This window comes from Oncorhynchus clarkii, chromosome 30 (assembly GCF_045791955.1).
Source record: "Oncorhynchus clarkii lewisi isolate Uvic-CL-2024 chromosome 30, UVic_Ocla_1.0, whole genome shotgun sequence".
NCBI lineage: Eukaryota > Metazoa > Chordata > Actinopteri > Salmoniformes > Salmonidae > Oncorhynchus > Oncorhynchus clarkii.
In genome coordinates this window covers 14,132,806-14,145,793 of record NC_092176.1, presented here as the reverse complement: position 1 = coordinate 14,145,793, position 12,988 = coordinate 14,132,806, and the positions used below count along the sequence as shown (strand labels likewise).

At 43.2% G+C, this 12,988-nt stretch overlaps 1 protein-coding gene across 1 annotated transcript in view; it reads left to right on the top strand.

Moving 5' to 3' along the window:
* Window positions 1–1,388: 1,388 nt before the first annotated feature.
* Window positions 1,389–12,988, top strand: part of LOC139389930 (E3 ubiquitin-protein ligase DTX1-like) — a 70,002-nt gene continuing 58,402 nt past the window's right edge. The window contains exons 1-2 of the mRNA XM_071136965.1: window positions 1,389–2,446; window positions 3,213–3,893. Of these exons, the coding sequence (XP_070993066.1) occupies window positions 3,635–3,893 (259 nt within the window). The 5' untranslated portion in view covers window positions 1,389–2,446; window positions 3,213–3,634. The remainder of the gene's footprint in view (window positions 2,447–3,212; window positions 3,894–12,988) is intronic.

Here is a 12,988-nt window from a genome sequence, read left to right as displayed (position 1 = left end):
AACCTCTGTCACAGGCTTTCACCATGTCAGCAAAGCCTGGAAGCAGAACTTTGGAAGAATCTGAAGCGGAAACTGTGACGTTTCAGGCTGCCAGTGGACATAGGATGAGAAATAGGTCATTAATAGCTGTGTTTTTTGCAACTATTGAAACACTGGGTGTGGACAAAAGAATCCCAACATTTTCACACTGTTATGCTGGTATTATAATAGCACAAGTAATCTAAAGTAGGTATTTGATCATTCATATAGATTTGGTCTATTATTGGTAGTAATGTGTGGGATACATATTTCTGTGTCTAAATGAAAACAACTAGTTTCCACAAACACTCATCAGGTTTGCCATAGACATGGGCAGCCCTGCTTACTACTTTACATCTGTGTCACACTCTGCCCATGAGATTGGTTTTCCAAGAGACAGGTTCAGATCCGGTTCAGATCCCACATGTGTGTAGTTGACATGAGACAAGGTCACGGTCTCATGATGAGGTAGCCCTTCATGCGACTTCAAAATCAGTGTCTCCCTCCGCCCAAAAGGGAATTACCTATTGGGCTAACTGTTAAGACATTGGTTTCTTCTGTGGAAGATCCGGTTTCAGATCCCGGCTGTGAATGGAATCCAACGGTGGGATCTTCTTTCGTGGGAGAGGAGGTCAAAGCGGGGTGAATGTAGCTGACATTAGTTGCACTCAAAGTCTCGTGATGTAGCCCTGCCTGTTACTTCTAAATCACTCGCCCAAAAGGGAACCAAGACGTTGGTTTCTTCGGTGGGAGATTGCGCCCGTGAGTCATAGATTTGCACTCTGTTACCACTCATTCGAATTCCCTCTTTCCAGAAGTCTGCTCTAAAGCCAGCAGAGGTCGTTTTTTCACAGACAATCAATTTGGTGAGCCAAATAACAAGGCGGATAGATGTGTGAAACAGACAAGCACAGCATGAGTGACTTCTAGAGGCAAGATATGTAATAAACAAGTGATCATACTGTACTGTACAAATTCAATCCCTAGGTTATTTATGAAGAAGAGGACTGGCCCAACTAGTCTATATAGTGCATATTCGATGTATTGTTTTAGGCAGAAAAGGGCTCCATTTTGTATCAGAGAAGGTTGGAAGATGTGGAGAAAGACAGTTTATGGGATGGAAGAAATTGTGGGCCGTTTTTGACATGGAAACTCTTAATTTACAATACTTGATGAGTGAAATAATTTACTTAGGACCAATCCAATTTAATTACTCGTGGAAGTTTTTACCTCTAGCCTACATTTCCATATCTAGACACAAGATGTCACTCTACTATCAGAACAGACTGGCAAAACCAAACATGTATTTTAAAATACCAAATGAAGCATAGGATAGAGAACAAAGGCCTAGAGATTGAGGAGACACAGCCAGATAAGGGCTTGAACCATGTAACCATAGGGTTACAGAGCAAGTACAGTACCTCCTGACATTTAGGCCTACAGATCCAGACCTCTTGGCAGAGACAGTAGCAGGTTACACTATTCGGGACAGCGAGAGATGGAGAGAGAGCGCACGCAGTTAGAGGTGCAAACATGGGAAACCAGAGATAATCCCACCGCTGCCATCAACGTGGCAAACATATCATCAAGTTCGCTATGATAAAGTCAAGTTCTTAACAAAAGTCATTGGTAGAAAAATCCTCTGCCGCGAAAGTGGTGCTTTCTGTTAGGTTTATCTCTATAGCGTACTATTTTATCTTAAAGTTGTGGAGCAACAGTCCAGTGCTGTGATGCACACACCGCAGGCTTTTCTCCCGGACTCGGTTTGGGTCTACCGGATGTAGGCTAAGGAAATTCAATGGAAGCGTTCAGATCAAAGCGTTGAATATGACCTATTTCATGCAAATATTTATTTATTTATTTATTTATTTGATGAGTAAATAATATAGTTGATTTCGTTCATTTACATGAGCAATATTTTGCTGTTTTTAGAACAGACTGTTCACCGTCGTCTCATTTTCACTTCAGCGATGCAACATCTTCCTGTCATTTTTCCACAACGCAACGCGATTACGCGCGCAGTCAAGGTAATAGTAGAGATTTTCTTGGTCAGCATCACAGGTGCTCGTGGACCGTCGTGCGTAATTTTCGACCACTTTTGCATGTTCAGTTTATGAGCGAATTAATTTAATACATCTAAGGGGGAAACCACCAGACCAGTCCTATAGCAATAATGGCTCCGCACCTCAAACGTTCGGGTGATTGTAATTGGGGCATGCGTTTTATTGTTTATCCATAGCAGGCTGTCGGAGTTCGGATAAACTGAGATGCATAGAACGGAAAAATGCAAATAATTGGAAATAACACCCGGCACTGCTTGATTGTGAGGCAATTCGTCATCTGAAATATATTTATATTTGTAATTTATGGGAGGACATATCACAGGTTTGAATAACGCTACTGTCCTGAAGAATCGAATACCCTTTTTGTAAGTATTCCTGCGTTATACTAAATCACAACCTATGATTTGATTTGCGCCTGTGTTTATTTTTGCTTGAATTTGCAATAGGCAACATTCGCCTCGATCACAACCTACAGGTCTGTCTGCCGACCAAAATAGGCAATCATTGCAAACTCGACGGGATTAGAACAAAACCTCGATTATTATTACAATGGTTTATCGAGTCCAGCCAAAATTGTGCTTGGACGTAGCTATACTTAATATATATATATTTATATATATATATATTTTAAATGTATAATTAAGATCTCGGTAGCCTAGTATGTGTTGGATTAAGCTATAATTATATTCAGCACATAAACACTTAAGAGCTGAATAAGAATGCGAACCCTATATCGAAAAAAGAGACCTCGATAATATTGTAGGATACCGTTGAGGAATATCGTGCACATGATTGTAAATAATTAATAAATAAGATGTTGTAAATAAATTCAAAAATGAAAAGATAAAGACTCAAATCATCCTTATATTGCTGTTGATATGCTAACACATACATTGTGTCACCATACTACCTAGAAATAACTATGCAAAGTATAGGATCCTGGAGCAGCATGCTTATTATGGAGTAATAACACTGTGAAGTATTAATGGTATCCTTTGAATGTATTTAAATCATAATGTTTTTGTTGCCATTTTTCCTTTTAGTTAAGTCAGCTCAGGACAAATCCTACCAATGTGCATTTTCTATCTTTTTTTTTATGTCACATTCTTTCCTGTCTCCTGTCTGATTTAGAGTGTATATCCCATGTTCATCTGCTTGGGGTTTCTGAGACTGCTCCGGTTGTATACTTCTGCAAAGCTCATCAACATAGACATCATCTGCCACTTCAAACACATCAAGCCATAAGAGGAGGGAGCTTAGCTGCTTTTGGCATTTCAAAAAGAGGCTGGTTAAAGAAACTGCAGTGAAAAAAAAACACCTTCAGGATGACAGTGAGTTTCTTCTAAGTGAACTAGATGACTCCACTGGACCTGTGCCCTGGAAACACCACCATTTGACCGAGGACTATCAGAGTGACTGCTGACATCAAAGTTTTATTTGTTGTTTTAAAAAAGAAGAACAAATGCTTGGGCATCTCTGGTGGCCTGCTGGGTAGCAGTGGTCTTCTTGTACCGTAGTAGCAGCAGCTGAACCACGGTTGCCATAGTGGAACAATGGCACGGCCAGGCTCTGGGGTGCTGGTGTCGGTCAACGGGCTGGGGTACCCTCCTCAGAACCTGGCCCGGGTGGTGGTGTGGGAGTGGCTGAACGAACATGGGCGCTGGCGGCCCTATAGCGCGGCAACGTGCCACCACATAGAGAACGTACTGAAGGGGGACGTGCGGGGGACTGTGGTCCTTGGACAGGTGGATGCCCAGCTGGCCTCTTACATCATCGACCTGCAGTCCATGCACCAGTTTAGACAGGATACAGGTAAGAAGCAGTCAAAACACCTGTGTCGTTCATCATCATTATCATGTGATGCATGTGGGGTCACACACACTTATGTAACTGTATTTCCCCATTATGAACTTCAATGGTAGAATAGATGAACAATGTAAAAGGTGCAGTTCATGCCACAGCATGCTGTACATATTATTCAGATGTTCATTCTTAGCCAATAGACCCCTCCATTATGGTGTACATTTTCTTTGCAACCTAGCTCAACAAGTTAATATGGAAACCACCCTTGACGGATGTGCATCTATTTCTGTATTTGCCATACAACCATTTGCGATATTAGCATCTTGGTAGGGGAAACTCCCCGCAATTTTTTGTAGATGCATGCCAGCAAAGCCACAACACAACACTAAACAATACATTAACTGCACTATAACAAGGCCAAGCGGTGCCCACAAACTGTTAGGGCCTACATAAAGCTGTCTCAACATAAAGCTGTCCCAACAGCAGAGCTTTCTTTCCAGCACCATGGAGTGAATCCTTACCACCGCTACACCTGGCTATCAGCGGAGCCTTGTCTGGCAGCGAAACAGTTCATTCAGCCTCGTTTACAGCCTTTTTTTTAAAAAAACATAGCTGATATGGCTGACCATATCTCCCTGGCATTTTACATCATTTATGCAGCAGCATATAAAACATTATGGGACTCACCTTGTTGTCCTTCGTTGGAAAATTTTGTCATCAAAGAAAAATATTGTGGGGCTCAAAAACATTATGGGTTGCCACTGCGTACAACAAATTGAATTGAACTCCTTGGGGAAGTCAGGCGAGAGATCCAAATGTACTGGGACCTATCTGAACCAACGGTTGAGTGGGTATTGTTGCTACAACAGAAGATGAAGCACACCGAGGACCATTAATGCTCATCAGATGAAAAACAAGTTTAACAACCATGTTAATCATTACCTCATCTTCTACGCTTTAATGTCATGACCTTGCCAAAGGTCACCGTGAATGAGGCAGCCAAGCATTTCAAGTGATCGACTGCTGTAATCCTCACTCTCTCCAGCGCCATAAAACAGAAAAAGGATATTTTCTTTCAGAAAAGAACAATGTGAAAGATAATTTGTTTTTACGTTCGGTTTTGATGTTGTATTTTCATGCTTCATCTTCTTGCCTCTTGCCAGTACTCACAGTGCTGCCACTCTCAGGTACAAACCTACCAATCATTCATGATTGGAAAAGTGGCATTGACTCCATCTAGTAAATAGAGATACTCTTAGAAATACAGGATAGAGATATCCTATAGATCAGTGATCATCAACTAGTTTCAGCCCCAGGACGATTTTTTTTCTTGAGTGGATGGTCAAGGGGCCAGAACATAATTACAAATCATTTGCAGACTGCAAATTGACCGCAAGAAACCCAAACAGATATAACATTTGACTAAGACATAATCATTTCAAACCTTGCTTTCATTTGTATACGATCACATACACTGAGTGTACAAAACATTATGAACACCTGCACTTTCCATGACATATACTGACCAAGTGAATCCCTTATTGTTGTCACTTGTTAAATCCACTTCAATCAGTGTAGATGAAGGGGAGGAGACGGGTTAAAGAAGGATTTTTAAGCCTTGAGACAATTGAGACATGGATTGTGTATGTGCCATTCAAATGATGAATGTGCAAGAAAAAATGTAAGTGCCTTTGAATGGGGTGTGGTAGAACTGTGTCAAGAACTGCAACGCCGCTGGGTTTTTCATGCACACCAGTTTCCCATGTGTATCAAGAATGGTCCACCACCCAAAGGACATCCAGCCAACTTGGCACAGCTGTGGGGAGCATTGGAGTCAATATGGGCCAGCATCCTTGTGGAACACTTTCGACACCTTGTAGAGTCAATGCCCCAACGAATTGAGACTGTTCTATATTATTATTTGACTCAGAAAACTTGGGGCCAAAGGTCACAATCCCAACAAGAATCAACAGAAACATACTAGGCTTCTGATCCCCCTATAGGTTGTTTGGTCATTGAACTCACAAATGTATCCCACTAAGGTGTTAATTTGCCTGCCTGTGTTGCTTCTGTTTCTTGGACACGTTTGCTTCTCAGATGTGAGAGTGTTTTTGCCTAAGTTTAACAAAGCTTTCCTGTCTGAGTTTTAGATGTCAATGCTGCCACAGTGTGTTGTGGGAGAGGATGCACGCATGTGGGGGAGGTCTCAGAAAGCTGTTCTGTCTCAGCTATAGAGAATCCTTTGACACCTCAATTAGCCTCACAGGCTCATTCACCTGAACAATTAATGTATCATAGTGATTCATTAATTGATGAACCTTCTATGTCCCAATGGCCAGACCTCAATATTAACAGGGCATAGAACATGACACTGTGTCAGAGAGAGTGCTGGAGAGAAAGGGGAGGATGTCTCATTGAGTTTTACTAGCTGGTGCATCTCTTTTTTCATAGAATATCAACTCACTCAGCATGAGCAAAATGTTCTTGCTATCCTATATGCTGTGTGGCTTATGAGGATTGGCACAACAAAACAAATGTTACTTTGAAGTGAAATGAATTGTTCAGTTGGATTCAAAGTCATCGGTCTTCTATTGATAGTCACAGTGAAATCATGTTGGCTGGTGTGAATGTGACGAGGCAGTATCTTAGCATGGCTGCCTGTCACACTTGCCTAAAAGCCTAGGAAAGTGCTGTGGGTGATTTCCGCTGTCCTTGTCGTCGTGTCCTTTGATAGAATAGAGCTGCACATGTGTCTGAGACTGGGTGGCTGAGAGAGAGAGAGAGAGAGAGAGAGGAGCTAGCCAACCGTTTGTCAGCCATTACCATGGTGCTGGGCCTGTGCCTGACGTTTATCGCTCCTCATTGTGCCGTTCTCCGTGTTACCTTCCCCCTCAGCTGGGATAAAACTGTCACAACAGGTTCTGACGGACAGCATCCTGGACACCCACCCCTGGCCCCTCTCCTCCACCTTCTAAAAACTGTGATAGGCTCCTGCAGCTGTGGATGTCTTCATATAGGGCCCTGGTGAGAGGCTATGTGATATTGATCCATTTAAATGAACGCTGGAATGGGAACCCGTGGCCTCGGCTCTGTTTGTTATGGCTTTCAATACATTTGTTCACAGTGGATGTTTGCTGTGTGAAGGACAAGCGCAAATCCACAATCAACTAGCCTGCTGCAGGGCCTCAGATTGTTCCTCTGGTGGAAGACCATGGTTAATATACCAGTGGTGCTGCTGTCTACTGCAGCTGTGGATGGAGCTAGAGGCTGAAAACAGCAGTGTTAGGGTCGGACTACTGCATTCGGGGCCCCGTGGCACCGACTTAAAATGATGCAGTTTTAAAGCAAATTTCCTGCTATTCTACACATTTTGCCGTGAGGCTGAGAGAAAGTTGACTAGCAACAAGTACTGAGACCTAAAAGACACCCATCATGAGCGCCCACAAAAGAAGAGGCAAACAAAAGAAAAACTCACACCAAACCAAAAAGTGGAGCACAATAAAGACAGGGAAGAGCATTGTACATTTTCTACATTATAAAATAATAGTGAAGACGTCAAAACTAATAAATAACACATATGGAATCATGTAGTAACCAAAAAAGTGTTAAACAAATCAAAATATATTTTAGATTTGAGATTCTTTAAATAGCCACCCTTTGCTTTGATGACAGCTTTGCACACTCTTGGCATTCTCTCCCTATTTGGTAAAAGACCAAGTCCATATTATGGCAAGAACAGCTCAAAAAGCAAAGAGAGACGACAGTCCATCATTACTTTAAGACATGAAAGTCAGTCAATACGGAACAAGTTTCTTCAATTGTAGTCGCAAAAACCATCAAGCACTATGATGAAACTGGCTCTCATGAGGACTGCCACTGGAATGGAAGACCCAGAGTTACCTCTGCTGCAGAGGATAAGTTCATTAGAGTTACCAGCCTCAGAAATTGCAGCCCAAATAAATGCTTCACAGATTTCAAGTAACAGACACATCTCAACATCAACTGTTCAGAAGAGACTGTGTGAATCAGGCCTTCATGGTTGAATTGCTACAAAGACACCACTACTAAAGGACAGAAATAATAAGAAGAAACTTGCTTGGGCCAAGAAACACGAGCAATGGACATTAGACGGGTGAAAATTGTCCAAATTTGAGATTTTTGGTTCCAACTGCCATGTCTTTGTGAGACCCGGTGTGCGTGAATGGATGATCTCTGCATGTGTATTTCCCACCGTAAAGTATGAAGGAGGAGGTGTTATGGTGTGGGGATGCTTTGCTGGTGACCCTGTCTGTGATTTATTTAGAATTCAACCAGCATGCCTACCACAGCATTCTGCAGCGATATGCCATCCCTCCTGGGCTTAGTGGGACTCTCATTTGTTTTTCAACAGGACAATGACCCAACACACCTCCAGGCTCTGTAAGGCCTATTTTACCAAGAAGGAGAGTGATGGAGTGCTGCATCAGATGACCTGGCCTCCACAATCCCCCAACCTGAACCAAATTGAGATGGTTTGGGATGAGTTGGACCGCAAGATGAAGGAAAAGCAGCCAACAAGTGGTCAGCATATGAAGGAACTCCTTCAAGACTGTTGGAAAAGTATTCCAGGTGAAGCTGGTTGAGAAAATGCCAAGAGTGTGCAAAGCTGTCATCAAAGCATAGGGTGGCAACTTTGAAGAATCTCAAATATAAAGTATATTTTGATTTGTTTAACACTTTTTTGGTTACTACATGATTCCATATCTGTTCTTTCATAGTTTTGATGTCTTCACTATTATTCTACAATGTAGAAAATAGTAAAAATAAAGAAAAATCCTTGAATGAGTAGGTGTTCTAAAACCGTAGTGTATATACAAATTTTTTTATTTTTAAAACTTATTTTTCTTTATTTATAGCAGGCTAAAACTCAGTTTCTATAACGCTCACCAACTTGGAATGAGCTAAACCAAAAATAAACTAAACACCAATACAGTAAAATTGCAGTCAAAACAAAATGTGTGCCAGGGCTACACACGGGCTAAACACACCCTTGAAAGACGATAATTTTTATATTATTTTTATGTTACCCCTTTTTCTCCCCAATTTCGTGGTATCCAATTGTTTTAGTAGCTACTATCTTGTCTCATCGCTACAACTCCCGTACGGGCTCGGGAGAGACGAAGGCTGAAAGTCATGCGTCCTCTGATACACAACCAAGCCGCACTGCTTCTTAACACAGCGACATCCAACCCGGAAGCCAGCCGCACCAATGTGTCGGAGGAAACACCGTGCACCTGGCAACCTTGGTTAGCGCGCACTGCGCCCGGCCCGCCACAGGAGTCGCTGGTGCACGATGAGACAAGGATTTCCCTACCGGCCAAACCCTCCCTAACCCGGACGACGCTAGGCCAATTGTGCGTCGCCCCACGGACCTCCCGGTCGCGGCCGGTTACGACAGAGCCTGGGCGCGAACCTAGAGTCTCTGGTGGCACAGCTGGCGCTGCAGTACAGCGCCCTTAACCACTGCGCCACCCGGGAGTCGGAAAGGCGATCATTAAACTAGTTGTCCTTACCATGGACATGTCTGTTTTCAAAGGGCAAATCTTGCGATGTGAGACTCCAGTGAAGGAGTCGGCTGTTCGTGGAGCTCGTCTTTTGCAGGAAAAGAGAGAGTTGTGATCGGTATAGACCACCATAGGGGTAGAGGCCGTTACATAAAACTGGAAGTACTGAAGAGCCAGTACCAAAGCGAGTGTCTCCTTCTTGATAGTTGAGTAGTGTTTTTGATATGTCTCAAGGAAGAGCACGTGCCTCTGGGGCCCCGGGGCACGTGCTCTGCGTGCCCGTTTGGTAATCCGGCCCTGAGCAGCGTTGTGTTACGCTTGTGTGTCCATGGTGTCCTAGCGGTGGTGTGAGTGATGGAGTGCTCTGTCAGTTGGATGGTGTGTGTCCTCTCTACACACTCTCCGGGATCTGGATAGCCTCCTGTGGCTTTGGGCAAAACCGTCCCTCCTATGGGTGGGATCCAGACCATAGACCTACACGCACCAAGCCCATACTACCAGAATGAGAGAGCAGCAGCTCTATTTGAACTCCTCTCCCTGTAATCAGTGGAGGATGACGGCAGCAGCAGCCACCACAGCCTGTGCAGCAGGGCACTTCTCTCTATCAGCCTGCCCAGCACATCTGCATGCTGTTGCCATTCTAAACACAGGGTTTACACAGTGCTTAGCTCAGCACTGGCTTGTGAAGAGAAGATACCAGTCTATGGTGAAGTGTAAAAAAATGGATTGGGTGCACACAGGCTTACAGGGCTGCCTAATTTGTGGAAGTATCTCTGGCTGGAGGCTGGGAATGGGTTGGCTCACATCCAAAGTGGATCGATCCATTCCCCTCCCCAGAGGGGTGTTTGAAGCTCTAAACACTGCTCTGGACTGATCCCCTTTCACTCCACCCACTCCCATAGCACAACACATGGGCTTATCAGCCATCTTTATTGTACCCCAACACTCTCCCTGCCACTGGCCAGTGATAGGGTTCAATGCTGCCTGACCACTGTTTACCTCTCATTCTTCTGATGATGGAAAGCCAATGTAATAAACACTTATGCACCACACACAGTCATGTAACACTACATGACTTTTACATATGCAGATCATGACATTAGGCACACACAAACTGTTGTTTGTAATTTCATTCCATGAGATGTAATTTTTACATGGAATTCAACACGCTTGAAACTCCACGGCAGCTTATGACTAATCAAAATGTAGAACTTGTGACTACGTCATGTTATGCTATGACTTTAAAGACATTGTATCATTCTTATATACAGTCGTGGCCAAAAGTTTTGAGAAAGACACAAATATTAATTTCCACAAAGTTTGCTGCTTCAGTGTCTTTAGATATTTTTGTCAGATGTTACTATGGAATACTGAAGTATAATCACAAGCATTTCATAAGTGTCAAAGGCTTTTATTGACAATTACATGAAGTTCATACAAAGAGTCAATATTTGCAGTGTTGACCCTTCTTTTTCAAGACCTCTGCAATCCGCCCTGGCATGCTGTCAATTAACTTCTGGGCCACATCCTGACTGATAGCAGCCCATTCTTGCATAATTATTCAATGCTTGGAGTTTGTCAGAATTTGTGGGTTTTTGTTTGTCCACCCGCCTCTTGAGGATTGACCACAAGTTCTCAATGGAATTAAGGTCTGGGCAGTTTCCTGGCCATGGACCCAAAATATTGATGTTTTGTTCCCTGAGCCACATAGTTATCACTTTTGCCTTATGGCAAGGTGCACAATCATGCTGAAAAAGGCATTGTTCGTCACCAAACTGTTCCTGAATGGTTGGGAGAAGTTGCTCTTGGAGGATGTATTGGTACCATTCTTTATTCATGGCTGTGTTCTTAGGCAAAATTGTGAGTGAGCCCACTCCCTTGGCTGAGAAGCAACCCCACACATGAATGGTCTCAGGATGCTTTACTGTTGGCATGACACAGGACTGATGGTAGAGCTCACCTTGTCTTCTCCGAACAAGCTTTTTTCCAGATGTCCCAAACAATCGGAAAGGGGTTCATCAGAGAAAATTACTTTACCCAAGTCCTCAGCAGTCCAATCCCTGTACCTTTTGCAGAATATCAGTCTGTCCCTGATGTTTTTCCTGGAGATAATTGGCTTTTCTGTTGCCCTTGACACCAGGCCATCCTCCAAAAGTCTTCACCTCACTGTGCATGCAGATGCACTCACACCTGCCTGCTGCCATTCCTGAGCAAGCTCTGTTCTGATGGTGCCCTGATCCCTCAGCTGAATTAACTTTAGGAGACGGTCCTGGCGCTTGCTAGACTTTCTTGGGCACCCTGAAGCCTTCTTCACAACAATTGAACCGCTCTCCTTGAAGTTCTTGATGATCCGATAAATGATTTATTTAGATGCAATCTTACTGGCAGCAATATCCTTGCCTGTGAAGCCCTTTTTGTGCAAAGCAATGATGACGACACATTTCCTTGCAGATAGCCATTATTGACAGAGGAAGAACAATGATTCCAAGCACCACCCTCCTTTTGAAGCTTGCAGTCGGTTATTCGAACTCAATCAGCATGACAGAGTGATCTTCAGCCTTGTCCTCGTCAACACTCACACCTGTGTTAACGAGAGAATCACTGACATGATATCATCTGGTCCTTTTGTGGCAGGGCTGAAATGCAGTGGAAATGTTTTTGGGGGATTCAGTTCATTTGCATGGCAAAGAGGGACTTTGAAATGAATTGCAATTCATCTAATCACTCTTCATAACATTCTGGAGTATATGCAAATTGCCATCATACAAACTTAGGCAGCAGACTTTGTGAAAATTAATATTTGTGTAATTCTCAAAACCTTTGGACACGACTGTATATATACACAGTTGAATTCGGAAGTTTACATACACCTTAGACAAATACATTTAAACTCAGTTTTTCACAATTCCTGACATTTAATCCTAGTAAAACTTGGGTCAAACGTTTCGGGTAGCCTTCCACATGCTTCCCACAATAAATTGGGTGAACTTTGGCCCATTCCTCCTGACAGAGCCGGTGTAACTGAGTCAGCTTTGTAGGCCTCCTTCCTCGCACATGCCTTTTCAGTCCGGCCCACAAATATTCTATAGGATTGAGGTCAGGGCTTTGTGATGGCCACTCCAATACCTTGACTTTGTTGTCCTTAAGCCATTTTGCCACAACTTTGGAAGTATGCTTGGGGTCATTGTCAATTTGGAAGATCCATTTGCGACCAAGCTTTATCTTCCTGACTGATGTCTTGAGATGTTGCTTAAATATATCCACATAATTTACCACCCTCATGATGCCATCTATTTTGTGAAGTGCACCAGTCCCTCCTGCAGCAAAGCATCCCCACAACATGATGCTGCCACCCCCGTGCTTCACGGTTGGGATGGTATTTTTCGGCTAGCGACCCCCTTTTTCATCCAAACATAACGATGGTCATTATGTCTAAACAGTTATATTTTTGTTTCATCAGACCAGAGGACATTTCTACAAAAATAATTGATTTTTGTCCCCATGTGCAGTTGCAAACCGTAGTATGGCTTTTTTATGGCAGGTTTTGGTTTCTTCCTTGCT